Raw genomic sequence first — 22,988 nt, 5'->3', positions numbered from 1 at the left:
ATGGATACTTTGTTTGTTTGCTGTCATAGTGCAATTACTATATTGGGATTTCTCAATAGTTAATCATGGTTTATTGTCTCACATGCCACCATATTCAAACCATCACATGACAATTTGGACAGAAATAACCAAAAAAAAAGTTCAAATCTGATTTACTTTTTAATCAAATTATAATTTTAGTAGGACAAGATGGTTAGTTCCGCAGTTCGATTCTAAATTGAGAGAATTATTTTCAAATTATTTGCATTGAGTTTCGATCCAACTAACTTATCGAACGAATTTACGCGTAATTAATCCAATTCAAATTTGAGTTTATTGAGCTGTCCAAAAAAAATACGCCAAAAAACATATTAATATCGTTTCTGTTGTTTCTCCCCACCCCAAAAAAAAAAATCAATGAGAGCGAGAATCAGAGAATGTATTAAGAGATTGGAGGACTTCTTTCAATGAATTTTATTTGGCCCATTGAAATAAGAATTCTGTCTGCTACAATATAAATGTTGTGAGAGGGATAGAGAGCCATAGGCCAACATCCGACATTTGACAAGTAAGATTACTGTAACACCCCCATAGAGTTACCATTATCATTCCCAGAAAGCCACCATTACAGACAAACAGTCTCTCTATCTCTTGTGCATGAAGAGAAAATGGAGAGAGGAGACCAAAATCTGCCCCTAAAGTCGCCTCTGATTCAATTATCTGATGAAGATGGAACTGGGTGCAACAGAAAGGGAGGCAATGATAGGGGTATAGAGAGAGGGTTGATTGTTGCGGAACTGAAGAAGCAGGTGTGGCTAGCAGGGCCATTGATATGTGTGAGTTTGTTGCAGTATTTAGTGCAAGTCATATCAATCATGTTTGTGGGTCATCTTGGTGAGCTGAGTCTTTCTGGTGCTTCCATGGCAACTTCTTTTGGGAGCGTCACTGGTATTAGCTTGATGGTATGTGTTATTTAACCCTTTAGATTCCTATGTAATTAAATTTAGATTTATGTAGATTTACTTCCGGTATTTGAGTGATTTTGGTAATGGATTTGAGGGTTCATTAGCAAGGTGTGGTGGGGAAATTTCACTCGTCATGTGAGGCTTGTTATTGTTTGCAGTTTCTGGATTGCTTTTTTTCACTGGTACTTGAGTTTTGATACCATTGGTTTTGCCATTTTAATAAGTAAAAGTGAGTGAGAAGATTATCCGCCCAAGTTTTTGCTCATTTGTAGGATGAAATTCTCAGCCCAAGCACATTAAAGATATCCGTTCTGGGCCATGGCCGCACGGGTTTATTCTTCATGGGCGGTCAACATTAGTTTTTAGGCCCAAAAAACGCGTTTTTGTGTGAAAGTTGGTAGAACTTTACTTATATACTATTCGGTTGGTTATGCCAATCCGATGTTAGTCTTGACACTCACAACCTCATTCTTGTTAATAATATTGCATCTAAGATTCTTGTAGTTTGTAGAAACATTAAGTCACTTTGATGTCTTGTCAATGGCTCCAGCTGATTTAGACCATATTGAAGGATTCAAATTTGTTTTGCATAGACTTCATGCAGTTCTTCTATTCTTTTGGATATGAGTTCTGCACTTCTGCCAGTTCATTTGCTCTATCTCATACTTGTCAAGAAGGCAGAGTTTCATGCTCTTTTGATGCTTTTCTTCCCATTTGAAATGTGTAGTTGAACTTAAAATTATTGTGGCCTTGCCAAAATCAATGTGCTCAGTGCTTTAGTACTTTGGTTTGGATAGATGGGACTGGCGAGCGCGTTGGATACCTTCTGCGGACAGTCATATGGAGCAAAACAGTATCACATGATGGGCATCCACTTGCAGAGGGCAATGTTTGTTCTTTTGCTCGTCAGTTTACCCCTTTCTATCATCTGGGCATATACAGAACCAATTCTGAATGTCCTAGGCCAAGATCCAGACATATCAAGGGAAGCCGGGGCATACGCGCAATTCATGATACCTGGCCTATTTGCTGTTGCTCTTATCCAGTGCATTTCCAGATTCTTACAAATGCAAAACATTGTGTATCCAGTCATGCTAGCTTCTGTTATTACAACGTTAATTCACATCGTTGAGTGTTGGATTTTGGTGTTCAAGACTGATCTAGGAACTAGAGGAGCTGCTTTGGCAAATTCCATTTCCTACTGGATCAATGTGTTGTTACTGGCTCTTTATGTCAAGTTCTCCCCTTCATGTTCGAAAACTTGGAAAGGATTTTCAATGGAGGCTCTGCATAATATCCCCAGTTTTCTTAGACTTGCTATTCCTTCTGCAATTATGGTCTGGTATAGTCTACTTCCGAAAGCTTTTTACAAGTTTTCTTCTTTATATCGAAAAGTAGTATGTTGGTTGATGGATTATTTCATGATGTTAACACAGATTAGTCTTATTTTTATCTTGGTCATGAACAGCTTGGAAATGTGGTCCTTTGAATTGATAGTTCTCCTCTCTGGTCTTCTTCCCAACCCAAAGTTGCAGACTTCAGCGCTTTCCGTGTGGTCAGTTCTACACTTCAACTACTCAAAATAATTCTGTCATATTTCACATTCTGATATATTCAACCCTGTAAATTTTCATTCCTCAGCCTCAATACAGCCTCATTAATTTGGATGATCCCATTTGGCCTTAGTAGTGCTGTGAGGTGACGTATCTCATACTTTGCTGTAAATTTTCATTTCTTTCTCCACTATATTTCCACTGAAGTGTTTGATATTTCTACTTTGCAGCACTCGGGTGTCGAATGAGTTAGGAGCGGGGCGTCCTCAAGCTGCGCGTTTAGCAGTTTATGCCGTCCTATTCATGGCCATTTGTGAGGGGATTTTGGTAGGATCAGTCTTGATATTGATACGCAACGTTTGGGGCTATGTATACAGCAGCGAAATTGAAGTGGTTGAATACTTAGCAAGAATGATTCCAATTCTTGCGCTATCTAACTTCTTAGACGGTATCCAATGCGTCCTATCAGGTCATCATCAGGACCTCTTTACTCACTATATATATAAACCATGCCAATCTATTGAAGCTTTTTTGTTGATTACTGAAAGGAGATGTTCATACTGTTAGGGACTGCAAGAGGATGCGGATGGCAAAAGATCGGTGCATATGTCAATCTTGGATCTTATTATTTAGTGGGAATCCCTTCAGCAGTCCTGTTGGGGTTTGTTTTCCATGTTGGTGGAAAGGTATAGAATTCTTGTTCTTCTCTTCTATGCAGTTACATATTTTCTGCAGCATATTGTCTCTGATAACAGTGTTTCATGCAGGGTCTTTGGTTTGGGATCATATGCGCTCTGGTTGTGCAAGTTCTGTCTCTTTTTATTATTACCATTCGCACCAACTGGGATGAACAAGTAAGTTTCATTGAGCTTCTGCATCTTGATTTTTCTCATAACTTTTTGTTTCTTCATGAGCCGTGAAAATGCGATCTACAATGTGGGAGGAGCTCGGTTTTGCTTATAAGCCACTCGACTGGGCTATATGCCAGACCGGGTTGTGGGATTTTTAGTCTTGACACGTCATCATAATGCAATCACATTATTGTTGTTTTCTTATATAAGTTATATAGTTTCATTTTCCTAAAGCTCTTCTGCATTTCAATTTTTTTTGCAGGCAAAGAAGGCGACGGATAGAGTGTACGACCATATTCCTGTAGTTATGGTGTCATGAAGCCAGACTTGATCTAACATCGTCATTTTCAGTGGGTAATGAGGATTTTCATCAGAAATCAAGTGTAGTTTCATTTTCAATTCTTCAAGAGGTCATGAGTTCTAGTGGGGAGGCGGGATATTATGCTGAAATAAATCTGTGAGGGCCAGTTGGATAGTAACCAAATCGGACAATTCCATGTGTGGTGTGGTCCAGACACTAGAAAAATTCCCCATTACTTGCTTAATGTTGAAACTTAGATTATTGTAGTTCCCTTACATTGTATGTGCAGCAAGCCAGCACATTTTCATATTTGGCCAACAAATTATGGCTAATCTGTTTTGCTTGTCAAAAAAAAATCTTTATAAAAATCTCACATCGAATTGGTATAATCCAATCGAGTGGTTTGTTTGGTAGCTCGCGAGACTCATAATGGTAAGTTCTTGGGTTTAAATCCCATCTCCATAATAATTTTTCTCTCCCGCTCAGTCAGCAAAACTCAATTCTAGTTTAAACCACTTAATCTCAAGCTCTCTCAGTCTCCTTTTGGTTGGGGCATCATGCATGGAGGAGGTGAGTTGTGGTGGGCTCATGTATGGAAGCTACTCGTGACAAAACACTTTCATTTTCTATTGTATGTCAAGACTTATAATCTCACGTCGGATTGACATAATCTAATCGAGTGGCATGTATTGTATGTCAAGACTTATAATTCTACGTCGGATTGACGTAACCTAACTGAGTGGTAGCATATAAGCAAAGGTCAAGCATCTCTCACACAATAGACGTGTTTTCTTGGCCTAAGTACTACGAAAAATGCCCTGGAGAACGAATCCCTATGGGCCCATGACTCAGAGCAGACAATATTTGTTGATGTGTTTGAACTTGAATTTTTAACGTGGTATCGGAGCAAAGACTCGGTTCATTTGAACATGGCCTCCACTCTTGTCCACTTGTTGGGCCTTATATAACCAATCCCACAAGTGTGAGGGAATATCAAGACTTATAATCCCACATTGGATTGACATAACCTAACTTTTTGCCATATGCAAAGACCAAGCACCACTCACACAACAAACGCACTTTCTAGACCTAGGAGATTGTCCAAGAGAACAAATCGATTATGGCCCGTGACTAAAAGTAGATAATATTTGTTGATGTGTTTAAACTTGAATTTATATATATCAATAAGGAGAGAAGATAATTCTCATTATATTTTATTAACGATTTACAATATATATATATATATATATATATATATATATATATATATTAAACTACGATAATTAAGACAAGAATTTGATTGTATCTACATTTTATGAGATGTAGAGGATAAGCTTGAGTTTGATTGTGAAACTATATAATCACTAACACATTATTCATCTGAGATTAATGTATGTGAGGAGCAAGAAATCACTGGAATTCCAACTCCCCCATCAATGGTTATCCAACCTAGGCCTGTTTACTGTGGAGCCAATGAAGAACCTCAAATTGAGGATCATGAAGGTCGTCTAATGAGAAGATCCATTTATTTTATTTTGTTTGGTTTAGATACCTGAAAAGGTTGTTTCCATGATTGTTTCATGGCTTGGACCTGGATGATGTTCTATTGTTGACTGGGAAAAGAATAACTGTGCGCGCGATCCTAATGGCCCGAGTTTAGCCTTATATCGGATGTCCGAAGGATATATGTTTGTATTGTATCGTTCTCGGTTTAAATGTGTTGTTTGTATACAGGAAGTAAAGAAGAAAACCCTTCTCCCTGTTCAGTGACAATAAGACCTGAATTCAATGGTGATCAAGGAAGCTTGAAAAGATCCTCAAGAGAGAAAAATACAAAAATTTTATTTCCTATTACTAACAAAAACATTCATTTTAGCCTCAATACGGATACAGTTTGCTGGATGATTCCCTTCGGAATTGGTGGCGCTGTGAGGTTAGCTACTCGAAAAGATATAATCGATGAAAAAAAAAAAAAGAAGTCAAGGACATTGATTTTAGTTGTACTGCTTTGATTCTTGCAGCACTCGGGTATCGAATGAATTGGGAGCGGGACGGGACATCCACAAGCTGCAAGATTAGCAGTACACATAGCCGTCCTCCTAACTTGCACCGAGGGCGTTCTGGCTGGATCGGTTCTGCTATCAATACGCAATCTCTGGGGTCGCGCTTTTAGCAGCGAACGAGGAAGTGGTGAAGTATGTAGCTGCTATGATGCCACTTATTGCAGTATCCACCTTCTTATATATTTATTGATATATTTGGGTTTAGATTTCCAACAAGTTGATCGAGTAAATAATGATGAGCTTGGTGCATATACAAATATTGTCATATTAAGACTTTTCAAACCCTCCTAAAAGAAAGATCTTGTTAATAATTCTTATCCTCCTCCATGTCTGTCTTTTGTGTTTACAAGCCAAAAACCAGCGCCTTCCTCGAACCAAATTTCAGACTTTTTTGTTGCAAAACATTAGAAATCCACATCCACATCCACATCCACATCCATACCAATAATATTGTTCTTTTTGTGTGATCTAGTTATCGTGGATACATCGAGTCCACAAAGCTTTGTTCCTTTGCCATTTTGGGTTATCTAATTCTTGTGGATATATCGGATCCGCACGATTTTATTTATTCTTAGCCCAGCTCCTATAAGTCAAAGTTCTAACTCATTAGGGTAGAAAAATACCTCATTCTATGTAGGGGATAGATTTTGCCCATATATACCATTTTCCCAACCGATGTGGGACTTTTATGTACATAACACAAAAATAGGGCAGACTCTTCAAAGACGCACAGAAGCATATCCTTATTTATAGAGGGAGATGCAATTGAGATATTTACATTTAGGTTGAGTCTGTGCATAGAAACCATTTAAGATGGGAGAAGTGAAATTGATTGGAGCTCATGGAAGCATCTTCTCCGCAAGAGTTGAATGGGCTCTGAAGCTGAAGGGGGTGGAATATGAGTTCTTAGAAGAAGACTTGAAAAACAAGAGTCCTCTCCTTCTTAAGTACAACCCAGTACATAAGAAGATTCCAGTGCTTGTCCATGGTGATAAACCAATCGCTGAGTCGCTTGTCATCCTCGAATACATCGATGAGACATGGAAGGAGAACCCTTTGTTGCCTGAAGATCCATATCAGAAGGCCATGGCTCGATTCTGGGCTAAATTTGCTGATGAAAAGGTACTTTCTTGTTTACTTTGCTTGCTTAGATATCCATCTACCCAGACAAAACCCTCCAGGTGAATTCTAGCTGCTGAGTCGGACAGACGCAGAGGATCCAAATGAATTCGTGAGGCTCCACATGCCCCATTACAACTCAGCAATTCCCCATTACAACTCAGCAATTAGGATAAGTGGGATATAGCTGCTGGGATCCCTAGCTCAAATTATGTTTGAATATTTGAACTCTTACTCAATCAAAGAAAACAGTTTAATTAAGTTTGTGGTTCATCAACATTTTGCAGTGTTTGATGGGTGCATGGGGAGCTTGTATTGCTGAAGGGGAAGCGAAGGAGAAGGCGGTGGAGTCTACGCTTGAATCATTTGCATTTTTAGAGAAGGAGATTGAAGGGAAGGAGTTCTTTAGTGGTGATGAGATTGGATTCCAAGATCTTTCCATGGGTTGGATAATTCTCTGGCTCAATGTCTTTGAACAAGTTGGAGATATCAAGTTGCTTCACAAGTTTCCATCACTCAGTGAATGGTCACAGAACTTCCTGCAGATTCCAGTCATCAAAGAATGCCTTCCTCCCAGAGAAAAGCTTGTGGATTACTTCACGGCTAGCGTGGCGTACATGCGTTCCTTGGCGGCTAAGAAGGATTGATTTGAATCTGTTTCTGCTTTTATTTCATTGCCTAAGCAGCTTGGATTGCTCATGTTTTTGTAGTTTCTTTGGTTGTTTTCTTGGTTCGCTCATGTTTTTCATATTAGTCTGCATATGCCCTGGCTACTCTCTGTTTATCGCTGTACGAGAGAAAGATTACAATATTAAAGCAGTGCTTTATATACACATTTCCGAGTTTTTTTTACCAGTTTGTCACTTGGTGACAATTTTTTACCAAAATAACACTCGACGTTACTACAAATAGCGTCATTAGACGTACAGCGTCACTGACGTGTTTAAGTTAATGACGCTCAAAATGCAGTAAATCCATTGTTGTATTAGAAGACTGTAAAATGAGTTTCTGGAGATTCAACCAACAAACCTGGGTTGGATAGAACAGAACTTCAGTTAATAAGAGTATCCAGCAATCTCAATTCACAATCTTTTCTAATGTACATGATCAAGCATAAGTCTACACAAGTATATAAATTGAACATTAACACTCTTGAAATCTATATCATGTTGTGTGTGTAGCCGAGAAGTCTGAAAATCATGCTGTGATATGGTGACAACGGCACCAGAATGCAGTTCCCCCGCTTCTTCCTCGCGCAACTGCTATTTCTTCATCAATGTAAAACCAGATAAAGAAAGGATCTTTCTTTGTGCTTGGTTCTCTATCTTCCTTCTGGCCAAGACCAATCTCTAGGGGGTCCAAAGGGCCGAATTTGATCCGGATTCGCTCAAAAATGAAAGCCAGTATTCGCTTATTCCATGCTAATCTGCCTTCAAATGTTAAGCATCCGATGGGTCCAAAATATACTCCATTCTCAATCCTCTTTGCCTAACAATTCAACCAAGAATTAGTTAAAGTCTCATATTAGCCATCAACCAAAAAAAGGGAGAAAAAAAAGCCGAGGGATAAATACTCTTGCTTTCTTCTTCATTGATGGATTCATGAGAAAGAAGTCAGAAAGCATTAACCAATTTTGCAGGAAGAAACAACAGGCAAGTCGCTATGGCGTGTTACCTTGGCAGATAGAAAAATCATGAAGATGAGGCAGAGTGGTTTTAGAAAATAAAGCCAATTATGTTTGCAATTTGTGAAGAATATTGTCCGCTTTGGGGCGGCACAGAGCTGCACGGATTGTTCTTTACCATCACGATTGACTCTTAGGCTTAGAAAACACAATGGTCAATGTGAGGGGCATTGGATTTTGCTTATCACCACTCGGCTAGGTTATATCAGACAGGATTTTTAGTCTTCAAACATCTCAAAACTTTAACTTCACAGAACATAATGAGACAATAATTACATGAAAATTCACAGGGTCATTCTGAATACTGGAACATAAACCCAACTCACTAACAGAGAAAAAAAAACAAATAACAAGCAAAATAAAAGCTTACAGCAGCATCAAACCTCTGCACTGCTGTGATAGGGAAGTAGCGTCCGCCCTTCAATTGCTTCTACAAAATGATCAAGAAAAATGTCAATCAGCATCTCATGAATAGATAAGCAGAATCACATAGTGGGAGATTGAAGAAAAAAATTAAAAACCTCAGCAGTGAAAATAAGCATCCAGGTTCTGCCAGGGGATTCTGATCCACCAAGTGTATCAAGAAACCCAGAAGGATCAAGTTTCGCCTTCTCCATCACAGAAAGAGCTGACAGCACCTCCTCCTTTGGAACTTTTCTTGTTTTCGCAGCATTCTTGAGTACTCTAATGCTCTCTTCAACCTCCTACAACACAAGAATGCCATCTATAACCCACTCCAATAATGGGGTAATGTAACTTTTGGTTTTGGTTACTGAAAGAGTTGACAAAGTCCAATTCCATCATGAAACGTTCCAACTTGAGAATCAATGTCGAAAATTGTTCCAATATACACATTTGAGCATATTTTTGACTATTCGCTGATATGGGATAAAAAATCAATATAAAAAATCTGTCGGAACATTGAGAAATCTGTTCGTGTGTGCTTATTGGAACAATTTTTAACACGGATTCTCAAATTAGAATGAGTGAACATTTTGTGACTGAGTTTCAGACCACAAGTTGCATTACCCCTCCAATACCCATCTCATTTAGTGCCCAAGAAATCTGCTGAGTACATGAAAGAATTAAAAGTAAGAACTTGAACCAGAAATGCATACTCTGTTGATTTGGTCTTCTTCAACAAGAACTGGAACTGGGTCCTTCTTCTCATCAAGGGTGGCTCTGGTTTTGAAGAGATGTTGGTGAATTGCTGGTTTCAATGGAAGAAGAATCTGACCCATACAGCCATTGTTGCTGACAGGGAATATCGAAGACTTGAAAGACGAATTGAGAGCCACAAGGTTGAAGCTGGAAGAAGAGAAGGTCATTAAGGCCATTGCATCGGATTCCTGATTAGATAATGCATCCCATAATTCACTTTGTGGTGGATATGGTATTTTTTATTTTAAAAAATAATAATAATTTTGAAAGACCCGACCCGATAACTCAAACCTCAGCTTTTTTAAGCGGCCTTTGAGTTGCCACTATAGGGTCCAAGCCCAAACTCACCATTTTCATGGGCTTAAGGCCCACAAACCAACTGTATTAGTGAAACCCAATATCATGGGCTAAACCCGACCGACCCTAAAGCAAGATATCCCGAGCCTGCAAGGCCCAACTCAAGTAGCCTTTTTAACTACACCCGATCGATCAGAATGTGATTCAGTGATTGAACTTGATGGTGAAGGTTATGATAACATAACGGCATCATGTTATTCTTTAATATATCAGTAATATCACAATATATTCATATGGTAAATTAGCAAATTAGACATTTAAGAAAAAAAAAAAGAGTATAACAGTGTAATGACAAAAAATTGGTCTCGCCCACTTTTACCATCAACATAAAATCTAGTCAGCACATTTGGTCAAAACATGAACAGAAAAGTTAAGTTATCACTCGTTAGAGTCCAAACTCGACTAGACCATGTCAGTCAGACTCAATTCACAAGCAAAATCCATGGGTGACCAAGTACGTCCTTTCAGCAATCAACGGGTATGAATTATGTTCGTCTCAGGTATAAACACTCAACCTAGTTTTGTTCTAAGATCTAACTATTTGTGCTCATACATACATATGATCCCCTTTGATTGTTTGGAATTTGTCCAATTCGCTCCATAAATAAACTTTTCACCTTTCCATCCAATTGGAAGAATACCTTAATGACCTTAATGGCATCATGTCAGTCCTTAAATACAGCCAATATAGCTTAACCACAATCCTAAATCAAGAAAAGAAGAGAATATTTGAAATTTTCAACTGGCATAGTTGAACATGAGCCCATCACTTGTACTGAGGATCCAAATCTGATGAATATATCTACATATTCACAAGGTATATTTGATTTAGTCAAACAAAAAGAAAAACCAGTCAAGTTCACATTAAAACAATGATGTCTCACACAACTTTTTTTCCTCTTTTTTGACTAATTGATTGATTTCCTGCAAAGAACGAGGCATGAAGAAAGAAAAGAATGCAACATTAGCAAAGCAAGTAACGAAACTAGTCCAATTACCGAATTAATCTGCTTATAGAGTATGGATACAGGAGACCAGAAAAACGTTTCTGATCCATTTGTCTTGGCTAAGCCATAAGTGCTAGGGTGATCAGAACCACTTTTCATTATTATGAACATGGCAGCAATGTCAAAAGGGTAGAAACTACTTGTGCAACAGCTCAAGAGCGGAATTTCTTCCCCATGCTCAACTAGCATAAGCCAAACTTGGTCATAGTAGCTCACTCATTCACTTTGTCGTTGCTTCTTCTCTGAATGCATATGCAAAAGCCCCAGCCCGTTCGGATGGTCTTTAGACGGTACTGCAGGCACCTCATTCACCTTCAGGTACGCTGGTTCAAGATTTAGTTTGTTGCCATGAAGAATTTCGTCAACGTTTTGATTAATAGCATTACCTCTCGCCTAAATGAAACAAACTATCAATTAGAATATATAAAACATATCAGATGTAGGACTACATTCAATCCACAAGATGCCTCTCTTACCTTCACTCCAATTGCAATTGCTGTTTTCAGTTTGACGAGTTCACCTAATCTCAAAGATCCCCGTTTACTGTCCTTGACATAAATAATGGGTACCTTCCTTGATGAGGCCAGGCTTGGCAGATGCTTCATTAGCCATCTTGGGTTGCAATCTGAAGCCAAAAGCACCGCCTACATGCTCTAAACATGAATTATTATTTGTTCGCAAGGCATGGAAACCAATCTCTAATTGGCAAAGCATGACATAAAGAGGATGTAAACTGTAAACATCAATACATTTCAATATGCTGAATCATTAATAGACCTTTTTTTTGTTGGTGAGACATTCATAGAGACATATACATATGAATCGTATAGCAATAGCTAAATTGGTTATATTCGTAAGCTTAAGGCGGATGACGCTAAGGTTGGGAGTCCGAACCAGCTAGGAGTTGGGGTTTTCTTTGTTCCGTGGGCATGCCCACTTCAGTGGAAGGCTTGGGAGCCCCATTTCTCCCACATGGGGCCAATCTTACATGTCATCAACGTTATGGCGGTCCAAGGTTTATGCCCACTCAGCTGTCCAAAGGGCATGCTGGCTCGGTCACAAAAAAAAAAGACATTTGAAGACTTGAGCTCATAAATTATACATCTTAAATCTGATGCTTCAGCAGAAATCCAATGGAGTAAAATTTTCATCACTCATTGATCTTCACTGCCATATTAGTGAGCAAGCATGATTTAGTATTTGCTTATTGTTAAGCCTTTTCTTACATCAAATAGCTAAGAAAATTCCATCAAAGTAACTAATCAGGAGAAGTTATGCATTACACACTATAATTGAGACGATAATCAACAAGTAAATTCAGTGACAACAGTTTGAATCCTCGAAACGAATACTCTGTCCCCCTTGTCAAAAAAAAATTATAAATCAGAGCAGCAAACACACTAACTACAGGAATTTACAAGGGACTCGAAGTTGAATATCACGCAAACTGACAAACACTCGCAAGGTGTCAAACGGACATAGAGAAAGCATTAGAAGAAGTACTAATTATAATGCCAGATAAACAAACAAATTAATCAAGGTAATAGACGCGATCAGCAGACCTGAAGCTTATCCAATGGCACTTTTCGGTTGCCACAAATTACATTATGATGTTCATGAGAATTCCCAGTCTCAGAGGTTGGAGCCATCCGCTCAAGCACGCGGGTGACATCATTAACCCCAATTGAGAATTGTTGCTGCACAAAACAAGAACAGTCAACAATTCAATAAATCACAATTCTAATCACAAGTCAAGAACAAATATCGTCATTCTTAGTAAAAGCATTGTAGTAACCTTGAACCAAATTTTTTCAGGTAAGGAGCCTCCATCCAAGAATTTTGCTGATTCTATTCCCCTGACCATCGCAAAAACACATCAAATATGCATCACTTCAACAAATAACAATTTCGAATTCATAATTATTTTCAACTCTGTTACCTCTTAATTGAGTCGAGCATGGAATCTAGGCGTTCCCCTTCATAGAAACTACAGTACAGAATCAAGTAATCAATCCCAAAACGAAAAATCACTTTAGCTACTATCGAATAAGAACTGAGAACAGACTTCCTAAAACGGAGGGCAGAAAAAAAAATCAATATTCAATTACTAAGCAAGAGAATAGAAATCAAACGCCATGTTATGCATCAAATACCACGCACTCTTGTTCTTGAGACATGGAAACGTCCTAGTCCCTCTACCCGCAACAGCGCAGACGACTTGTTCGACGATATGCTGGAACCAGCTCAAAAGCTGATGCGGTTCGCGCCGTCTGTAAATATTAACCCACCGGGCTCAAGAGTGTAAGTGAGAAAATTATAATAAATATTAAAAAGTATTACAGCCAGCTTGGTTAACAATTTTGGACAATAATTTATGCTTCTTAAACAATAATATATTTGTTAAGGGCCTATGGCTGTACCAAACGGTCATTTGGGGACTCATATTACAAGACAAATTCGAAACAATAATATGGGCATTTCCAATTTGTTTTCAAATGAACAATTTTGTGATCATTTTCTAACATTTCATGTTTTCTTATAAATTTACCTTTAACTTTTCATTGTGCTATCTAAATACCCTCAACTTCTCTCTAGCATTCTCTCTCTTCCTCCTTTAACACATTCCCGACGACCATGAGGAAGAGCACCATCACCGACGATGCAATCTCCACCACAGACCAGAGAAGTGGCCATTGACGACATCGGAGTAGAAATCGAGACTGTGATGCAATCGGTGTGGTTGTACTGAGAATGAATTTTGCGTTTACTGTCGATTTCTCCATGATATTCCATAACCATGAGTATCTTAGAATGGATTGATACTAGGGTATACAGAGAGAAAATAGGATCCAAACGAAGCGGTGCGCTGGAAATCCTGTTGTGTTTTGGCAGGGATTATCACATCCCCTTTTCCCTTGTTTTTTTCTATGTTTCATGTCTTGGGGTGCATTTATAAAATATCTCATATTTTATGTACTTTTGATGTATTTGTAAAAATTTTGAATTTTTAAGAGTACACTTAACAAGGGGTGTCTTTAATAAATATAGGGGTGTAACTAAAGTTATCTCCCTTGATTCTTTTTTTCCTACCCATTTTGCACTACACGAGTCGTAAAGCCCAAACCACATGCAACAAGGCCCATAATATGACGAGCCCAACATAAGCCTGGTCCAAAGCTCTTCATATTCATAGCTTCTTCCACCTGGTGGCGATAAGCTACAATAATAAATTAATAAATATGTTTTGATCGGATTTACTAGTTTAATGACACATTTATTTGTCTCAAATAAAAATTAAATTTATAACAAAAGATATATAATATATATCGAATTTATATATATATATATATTTTTCATGTTCAGTTTTATTTTTGTTTAGGATACAAAATATATTGTTCAACTCTTAGATCCCAACAAAACACAATATTTTAAGAAATTATTGTGATTTACAGCGAGTATAGTGGACCTCAACCAATTGACAATAGTCTAATTATTTATTTCTCCACACTTAAAACGTAAAGAATCTAACCCGTGATCGGAGTTTGATTATGAATAAACACCACTATTTTCACGTTGTTTGTTGTAGAACTCGACTCAACTAATTTGAATAGGCTTGAATTGAATATAAGCTTGATAACGTTCAAAGGACAAGTTTGCTAAGTTATTATTGATTATAAAAAAATTTTAAAAAATACTATGCACCCCACTCATCTCATCTCTCACAGGATATGTGGTGGATAACAACCTTGCTAAATAGCTCATTAATTTTTATCCCAATTGTTTCCAATCTCATGTGACAATCCACATCAACATGTCACTTAAGTTTTTTAGTTCATATAAACACTCTCTCTATCTATCTCTCTCTCTCTCTCTCGCTTATTCTCTCATTTTCTCCCTCAATCTCTCGCAACGTAACACTGCACTCATCGTTGCTTTTTCGTCTGACCACCAATCGGAGCCGTCGACTCAGCGAACGAAAGTGGCTGGCCATTACGGTCATTTTTCGACCCTCGACACCACCCATCGCCACTAGTATTGTCGCAAAAAGACATTTAAAGGAGGAGGTCACCGCGACACAAATTACGTTGATCTGGCCACCTCCAACAACATCTCCGACAATCGATCAGATATTTAGACTTTACACGTAGTAGGCACACCTTACCCGCTCATTTTTCGGCGCACGTTGAGCTAACAGCTAGTTGCTATGATAACATGCGCCATGAGTGCAGTAGTCCTCATTGGTTCTCTTTCCGTGTGTAGTCACATCAACGTCGCTTTTGTCTAATCAACAAAGTCTTTATGAAACAGCAACCACACTTTTTCCCGCTCCTTACAACGCACAGGTGTCGGTCACCGATTGCCCATCCGTCTTTCCCTTCAATATCTCGCCCAACCCATTTCGTCGTTTGATGATATCTATATCTCACGTAAAATATCGCATTAACAAAAAAAAAAAAACTTTCTACCAAAATACTAATATTTTTATAAAATGAAGAGATGCTTTATTTTTATTTTTATTTTTTTTGGTATCTCCGAAATTTTTTTATTCATAAGATCCATTTTCGATTTGATATTTGTTTTAGTCAATTAAGTTTAATTGATTAATTTACATATGTATCTCCGAAATCTTTACATATGTAATAAAGATTTGCTATTTATAAATACTTAAAATTACCCAATGAGCTTACTATTCTAACAGCTTGGGAATAAAATATTTCAGCTACATATATCTTAAAAGTTTTATTTTCAATATTAACACTATACAATCTAATCTATTATTAAGATACTTGAAAAACCTACAACAATTCAAAAATTCAGAGTGACGATAAAATGCTTTTATTGATAATATCGCGAGTTAAAAGTAGGGAGTTGGTGCATGTGATTATACAAAGAAGAAAAATAACACAATGGGGAGGGGGAATCTAAAGATAGCGCAGATCGAAGAGCAAAAGAAACGACAACTCCTGCTCCCACCCTCACCAGTGCAGTATTTATAATATATATATTTATATTGTCTAGGTCTTTGCAATCCCTATCAACCTCATCTATTCATTAGTGGAAGAAATAAGTGGTGGGGTTCGCATAGATTCAGTAAATAGCAAATCTTTAATAAGCAAAATATTAGTTTATTTTTTGGGTCTATGTTATTAGGGTAGATTGGTAGTTCCAGCTAGGGTTACAGTCTAGATTGGCTATAAAAAACCTAGCCTTGGACACCCTTCTTCCGGATCCTCTTCTACTTATATACTGGGACCAGGTTCTTCTCTGTGAAACTTAAGGTTATTAGTTAGGGTTAAGGAAGTGGAGCTCCTTGAAGTCCAATAGAGGGTCTTGCTGGGTTGGATTGAGCTGCTGAGCTATGGATACCATAATCCTATCCTCTCCTCTCCATCTTGTCTTTGGATAGGTTTGTGGGATGCATAACTCAGGAGCTGCACCACCATGGTTTGATCCTTTTTTGGATTGAAGGGAGCTCTACATCTCTATCTTCTCCTCTTCTTTAGTGTTTTTTTTTTCCTTGACTTGGGTGTAGTTGAATCTGTTTGTTTGTTCCTTCTTTATTTCTTTGAGTGAGTCAAGCAGGAAGTCAGAGAACCAGTCAAGGTCTGGTTTTTATCTATTTGGGGTTGTGGATCTAAGCCTCCTTGAAGTCATCTGGAACTTCAAGTTCTTAGATCGCAGGTCAGAGGGTTTTGGTACTGTAAAGGCTGTTTTTAAGAGTCTCAGTTAATTATTTACAGTAGTTTGAATTGTTTTTTGAGATGATGTGTGTTCTATTTAAGGAAATAGTGTACAGATATGGTATTTTAGTAGCAGATCTACTTGATTTATGACCCATATATAAATCTGGGGGGGTACTGAAGTCTGTGTGTTGTATGTTATGATGATCTTGTGTTATTACTTATGAGAATATGATTATATATATGCATTGCATTTCATATAGTCTACGCTTTGTAATATGTTTCATAACAAGTAATAATGTTTATATTCCTCTCGCGGTCTGCACCCATACAGCGGATTACATCTGGATGTCCAGTCTACTGCTGTGCCTCAATGTATTTGGGGGAGAACCAGCTAGCTCTGGGTTTGAGTGGCTTTTTTTTGTTCCTTAACAACAAATCATCTGCTGATTCTTCAAAATCAGTTGGTTCGGATCTCCACTAATGGAGTTGTTCAGTCTGGTCTAGACTGTTGAAAAACTGAAGTTCTGATATTTGGTTGCCCATGGTGATTTTAAAGTGTGTTCAGACCGTAGATGATTCTTCTCTCTCAGTTTCCTTTAGTACTTGAGAAGAAAAGCCAAGAAACAGCTGTAATGGTGTCTGTGTAGTGTCATTACAGCACACAGTTTGATCAGACAATTGTGTCCGTTAACATTAGTTGGATCTGCCTACGTTTTTGCGGATGATGTTTGCTGCGTTGTTGGAGCGAGTCGATTGGTCAATTGTCTTTCCGAGGATATTGTTATATATTGAATATTTATGTTACCATGTATTAATTAATTAATTAATTTTCAAATTTTTTTTGAGGAATTTATTTCTGGTATTGTAACAAAATTATGGAATTGATAATAATGTGTACTTAATTCATAATTTGTTTAGTTAGAGTTTAAATCTCACTACTTTTTGTAGTAACAAATATTATATTTAGCATCACATTAATAGCTTAGGAATTTACTAATACTAATAGAAGAAATATAAAATTAAAGAATAAACACTAAACTAATATTGGATTAATATTGGGCAACATTGATGTGTATTTGAATAACATTTTCTCGACTATATTACTTTTGTCTTCATCAAGAAACATCATAGCTACTTACAAAACTCAAAATCAAACCTTCCGTTTTTTATGGTTAGTATATGTTGCCCTGATGAAACAATAAGGCCATATTTTATTACTGCAAAGCCGAAACTATTAATTTGTACCAAAAAGAAAAACTATAACTTATTCAACAAACTAAGAAAACATCAATGTATAATTGGCGATCCATCAACACGTTCAGGGTTTTAAGCAAAGGTGTGCATGATATCAATGGATTTGGATTTAGATTTAACTACTTCTAGATTTGTTTAGAGTATACTCAAGTTGGTTTTTTTTTATTTGTTTGTTTAGACTACTCAGGTATATTCCTGTGTAGTTTATGGTCTGGTGAATTCTGATATGGTACAATATAATCCGATGTTTCTAATTTCCTAGTATAGTCCAATGTTGTCTGACATTTGTAAATTCTTGGACTATTTTTGTGGCATTAGATTTAGGCATTTGCTATCTAAGAATGAAATGCAGCGGTTTCAACCCTTTTCAAAAAAAAATAAAAATAAAATCGTTCAACAAAATTCTTTCATTATAAAAGTCATACCAGAATCATCTATGAGAGGGGGAGGGGTTGGGGAGGGTGTTAATTATCAGGTGTACAAAGAAAACAGACAAATGAAAGGAGTTGGGCAAAAATATAGCAAGCAACTTGATTTTGGAAACAGTCATTAGAAGTACATGAGTAGAATTCAATAACAGATGCAAATTAATTATATTACATGGGAAAATCTCATCACAGAAAGTAGTTGACCTCATCGATCAGAACTGCGACAATGCCCATATTTATGTATCTTCCATCCATAACACATTTTTGCAGCAAATAAGAAGTAGTATTTTAATCACCTCTCTTCAAATTTTTCTGAAGAATCTGGAGATAATCAATAATCATATCACACAGTTGGTGCTATAATTTTCACAAGAAAATTCATATAAAAACTTAAGAATGATTTGTTGAAGTCATTCAATACAATCCAACTCAGTTCAACTATCACAGCAATGGTATTACTCTGAGTCTGACTAAAAACAAAAAAATAGAAAGGAACCAGCTGTGACTCATGCAATTCTTTGATCCTTATGAATAGTTTTCCTTTTTTTTCCAGACAAAAAAATATAAATCTAAAATATCGTGGGACTGACAGGGACAAATACCTCATTTCATGTGTGTAATTGAGTGCCATTCTCTAGATTAAAATCCAAGTTCCAGCTCCTATACATGAGAAGAAAAAATAAATTAAACTTCTGACAGGAGATACGCTTGTAAAGACCAAAGATAATATACTAAATAAGAATAAGAAAGATCACCTCTCTGCAGCTTCTGTCTTAAGTTTCTCAACATGATTTTCAAGTTCAGCACATGCTGCTTGGATATCAATATTTTTCAGACAGAGCTCCATCCATTGTGCAGATAAAGCGTTGAGCTCGAATGCGGTTTGTTGCTGGTTGTTCAAAGAAGGCACTAGATTTATCTCACCAACATTTTAAAACAAGACAATATGCGGCCAGAAATTTTAAATCACCTGATGATACTTTCTTTCACGGTTGACAGCTTCAATCTTCTCATTTTGCTCCTGAGCTAATTTTTGCATTCTGAAAATTGTAGGAAGAAATGAACAAAAAAGGGTAAAATAATGAGTTCAACTGTTTACATACTGTTGATGGACTAAAATAAAAACCTAAAACTTTCAACACCTGATATGACATTAACTGATTTCTACTTGGGAATATCCATTTGCCACCAATGCAGGTGATCGAGGGACTTGAACATCTTTTATAGCATAGAAGAACTTATTCCATGCTATGCAGAATATAACAAGTGGACTGACAAGATGCCCAGCTCAAATCAATGCTTTAAACTATGACGGTTAATTGCTATGACCAACGTACAAAAGGTATGTGCATATACATCCAATTACAGAAATATAGCAACTTAGCATACAAAAGTAGGCATGTTAATATGGGCCTTCCTTCAAAGCCGCTGACATGACCCAAGGTGTCCATATGTCGTGACACCGATATGTGACAAGCAGGGGATTAGCTATCACCTAGCCAAGTCAAGCAATTAACTAAAGTTGCACAGGCATATCCTGTCAATGACATGCGATCAAACTGAAAACAGTTCCAGTGTCCAACTATTATAGATTTGCTGAACCAAGAAGGCAAGAAGTGTGCAATAGAATTTGAGGAATGTTTGAAAATGCACAAAGGAGATCACACACTAAAAATATGCATGCATACGAAAGGCCTAACTTCTTCTGAGAGTTCATTTAAATTAAGCATGGCACAACATGAAGCAAGGGAACAAATAACAAAAATGAGCAACCAGACAAGTTGGAGAGACTAAAGAATGTGCAGCAAAAATACACTCAATTACCAATAAATTGTGTCAAAGTTCAGGGTAATATGAGATGTTCATGAGTATGGATGCATTAAATAGTGATGGAGCAATTACATACTGCATCAAATGTGAAATTAAAGAAGAATTGCTTTCTCACCCAATATGAACAGAAAAATGGAAATGAAACTTTCAACAGAAATCCATTATCAGACCTGGATAAGAATGCTTCCAATCGTTTATTGTGCTGTATCCACACTTCAGGGCCATATTTTGACATTAGCTCCAGATTCTCCAACCTGAAAAAAGGGCGTAATTCTTTACTGTATCCAAATACATTAAAGAGAAGAGTTTACAATAACATAACGCTAGTTCATCAACTGAAGATACGCCACACAAATCAGAAGCCATTGCAAACTATCAAGATCATCAAAGGGTGTTGGACAAATAGCTTACATCAGCAAGTTCTTTACCCTTAACATGTTTTGTCCCTAACCAACTACCCAAACACATTGCACTGCAAATATTTTTCCAGCAAAGATATCCTAGAGGCGCCCTCCCCACCAAAGAAAGAACACAAAAGGAGCCAGTAACCTTGTTACAGATATATTCACCTGATCATTTGATGTTGTGACAAGTATTGAGCTTTCTGTAGTGCTTGCTTCCATGCACTTTCGTCATTCATTTTATTCCCTGGCGGCATTTCTGGTTTAGCTTGTGAGTTATCAATAATAACCGGAGGCCTCCCAGCTCTTACTCGATCATACTCTCTAGCAAGCATCGGGTGATCCTGATATATTCAAATTTCAACAATCAGAAATGGGATATCATTTTCTAAAAGTAACATTTTGCTTCCACGACTAAGAGGCAACAAATCATCATATCAGTGATCTATGAACATGCCTGTTCTGATAGAAAAGAATGACAGAGGAGAAACACGAGTGTCAACATCAAAATTTTATTATACATATGAAACCACATTACCGTGTTTGGTCTTCGAAAAAGGAATAGATAATAAATGCAAACAAATATTTTGTAACTTGCACCATCTACTATAGTGCCCCCAGTTATAACATCTCCACTTAACTTAGCCTAACTAGCGTATCCTATTTTGTCAGATTGAAAACTGTCATTTTTGAGACAAACTTACCCTGAAATTTCTAAAAACCATAAGCTGCTACAATTGACATCAAGGGTGAAATTAAAGATCAATCCTTCATTCGATTAGCAAAACACACCAATTTTATCATAGATGTAAATGACTCCAAGCAGATAATCCATCCAAACCCAAGAAACCTCAGATTAATCATTAATGGTTATTTCTGAATCAAAAACTAAGCAAAGATAGATGCGAATTTCTAGTTAACTCAAGAGGCCAACGAACAGGCAAAAACCCCACTTTTCCATGTCCTTCACTTACCTAAACCCAGTAACCAACTAAAGACAAATCACAAAACAACAAAGATTTAGCTCAATCCAAGACTAAATTTCACTCTCTCTTGCATAGCTTACCCGGTCACCATACAGCTGATAGGAATTGCACGTAAACAAAATCAAATCATGTTATTTCCCTCTTTTTTCCGCAATAAAAGCGATAGGGTATCAGAGAATGCACAAACGATGACAAAAAGAGAATGACACAAAAATTCAACATTTAGCTAAAATATTTCCAAGCATCCAAAAAGCACCGAAACCCCATCAAGATTTACCTAAAAACAAAAAATTGAGCATAGAAGAGGAGCATAGAAGAGGCAGATAAGAGACACCCAATCAAGTCAAACGCTAAAATTGAATAGAAAATTTACAGCAACTGAATAGAAGCTCCCTAAAGAAATTTAACCCTAGAAATCACAATCCCAAAAGAACATGTACCTCGAAGTTCAACTTGGGGAGAGGCGGCAGGTCCTTAAGGAAGTCTGCGGGCTTCTTGGAGCTCCTGCGCAACTCCTCCTCAACCAACCGATCGACCTCGGCCTTAACCGATGGGTTCCCGTAGTCTTCGTCGATGTACGGCAACGCGTCGATGACTTCGGCAATGGCGGAGCTCGACCATGGCCTTGAAAAATCCAGTGCGGCCTCCAGCATTAGAATGTCTCCATTGTTGCCTGTCGCCATTGTCGTAGTTGCTGCAAGAAGCAGAGAGGTCAGTCACTATCTGTGCGATTGTGCGAGATTTCTCCGTTTTTAGGATATTGACAGACCTCTACGAACTTGAAGCAAGGTTTTGCTCCTTCCGGCGGACCAATATTTGGGCTTTAATGGGCTCAATTTGTATATTTTGTTGGGCTTCTGCTAAGGCCCGAACCCAACTTGTGATCCTGGACCCGTACCACATATTTTTTGGGCTACTGCTGAGGCCTGAACCCTACTTGTGCTCCCATATATTAGATTTTCAAAAATATAGGCGAACATATGATTCGGTGCTAAGAAAACAATGTTGTATCAAATACTTGTCTTTTGTAGTTGGATCCTCTGGCATTTGGAATGCTCCAAATTCTACTTGAACTTCCAAATTTGGATCAAAACCCGCAAAAAAATCTCTGAATGGGGGTTGAAGAGCATAGTAAATGAAGTATGTCCAAAAAGTAAAATCAACCCTTGGACTGCTACGAAAAATACCATCGGATTACAAAGTAACACATATTATGTGGAGTAATGTCTATATGAGAGTTATTTGCTTATATGTTTTGTTTTTTTGATAGGAGTTTTGAAATGACCCCAGAACTTTCGTAAATGAATCAATTTATTTTAACCATTGAACTTGCAAGATTGTAATCCATTAGCCCTTACACACAAT

General features: G+C 37.4%; 5 protein-coding genes and 1 long non-coding RNA gene across 7 annotated transcripts; 3 read left to right on the top strand and 3 right to left on the bottom strand.

The window, feature by feature from the left end:
- Positions 1-496: 496 nt before the first annotated feature.
- Positions 497-4,062, top strand: LOC119987027 (protein DETOXIFICATION 16-like). The gene is made up of 8 exons (XM_038831732.1): positions 497-941; positions 1,742-2,286; positions 2,413-2,499; positions 2,586-2,642; positions 2,728-2,966; positions 3,065-3,183; positions 3,265-3,351; positions 3,611-4,062. The coding sequence occupies exons 1-8, from the start codon at positions 648-650 to the stop codon at positions 3,665-3,667; spliced, it is 1,485 nt and encodes a 494-aa protein (XP_038687660.1). The 5' UTR covers positions 497-647; the 3' UTR covers positions 3,668-4,062.
- A 2,344-nt stretch (positions 4,063-6,406) lies between these two features.
- LOC119987030 (probable glutathione S-transferase) lies at positions 6,407-7,683 on the top strand. Its single transcript, XM_038831735.1, has 2 exons — positions 6,407-6,834; positions 7,119-7,683. Exons 1-2 carry the CDS (start codon positions 6,526-6,528, stop codon positions 7,476-7,478), a joined length of 669 nt encoding a protein of 222 aa, XP_038687663.1. The 5' UTR covers positions 6,407-6,525; the 3' UTR covers positions 7,479-7,683.
- Positions 7,684-7,846: 163 nt separating this feature from the next.
- Positions 7,847-9,878, bottom strand: LOC119987029. Of its 2 annotated transcripts, none has more exons than XM_038831733.1 (4): positions 9,634-9,878; positions 9,037-9,219; positions 8,886-8,945; positions 7,847-8,319 (listed from the first exon to the last, which is right to left on the bottom strand). In XM_038831733.1, the coding sequence occupies exons 1-4, from the start codon at positions 9,850-9,852 to the stop codon at positions 8,029-8,031; spliced, it is 753 nt and encodes a 250-aa protein (XP_038687661.1). In that variant the 5' UTR covers positions 9,853-9,878; the 3' UTR covers positions 7,847-8,028. The 2 variants fall into 2 exon arrangements, with proteins under 2 accessions (XP_038687661.1, XP_038687662.1); XM_038831734.1 differs by having other exon boundaries at positions 9,037-9,216.
- Positions 9,879-10,931: 1,053 nt separating this feature from the next.
- On the bottom strand, positions 10,932-13,839 carry LOC119986978. Its single transcript, XM_038831664.1, has 7 exons — positions 13,662-13,839; positions 13,194-13,332; positions 12,980-13,108; positions 12,836-12,896; positions 12,603-12,737; positions 11,517-11,684; positions 10,932-11,433 (listed from the first exon to the last, which is right to left on the bottom strand). The coding sequence occupies exons 1-7, from the start codon at positions 13,837-13,839 to the stop codon at positions 11,257-11,259; spliced, it is 987 nt and encodes a 328-aa protein (XP_038687592.1). The 3' UTR covers positions 10,932-11,256.
- A 2,464-nt stretch (positions 13,840-16,303) lies between these two features.
- On the top strand, positions 16,304-17,597 carry LOC119986602. Its single transcript, XR_005465296.1, has 2 exons — positions 16,304-16,722; positions 17,056-17,597. It is a non-coding gene; the product is annotated as an uncharacterized LOC119986602 (long non-coding RNA).
- An 887-nt stretch (positions 17,598-18,484) lies between these two features.
- On the bottom strand, positions 18,485-22,400 carry LOC119986647 (pre-mRNA-splicing factor SPF27 homolog). The gene is made up of 7 exons (XM_038831287.1): positions 22,064-22,400; positions 20,806-20,981; positions 20,407-20,490; positions 19,377-19,446; positions 19,162-19,295; positions 19,009-19,066; positions 18,485-18,727 (listed from the first exon to the last, which is right to left on the bottom strand). Exons 1-6 carry the CDS (start codon positions 22,304-22,306, stop codon positions 19,015-19,017), a joined length of 759 nt encoding a protein of 252 aa, XP_038687215.1. The 5' UTR covers positions 22,307-22,400; the 3' UTR covers positions 18,485-18,727; positions 19,009-19,014.
- Positions 22,401-22,988: the final 588 nt, after the last annotated feature.

Source organism: Tripterygium wilfordii, chromosome 20, assembly GCF_013401445.1.
Source record: "Tripterygium wilfordii isolate XIE 37 chromosome 20, ASM1340144v1, whole genome shotgun sequence".
In the NCBI taxonomy this organism is placed as follows: domain Eukaryota; kingdom Viridiplantae; phylum Streptophyta; class Magnoliopsida; order Celastrales; family Celastraceae; genus Tripterygium; species Tripterygium wilfordii.
This window is presented reverse-complemented; position numbering and strand designations above follow the sequence as displayed.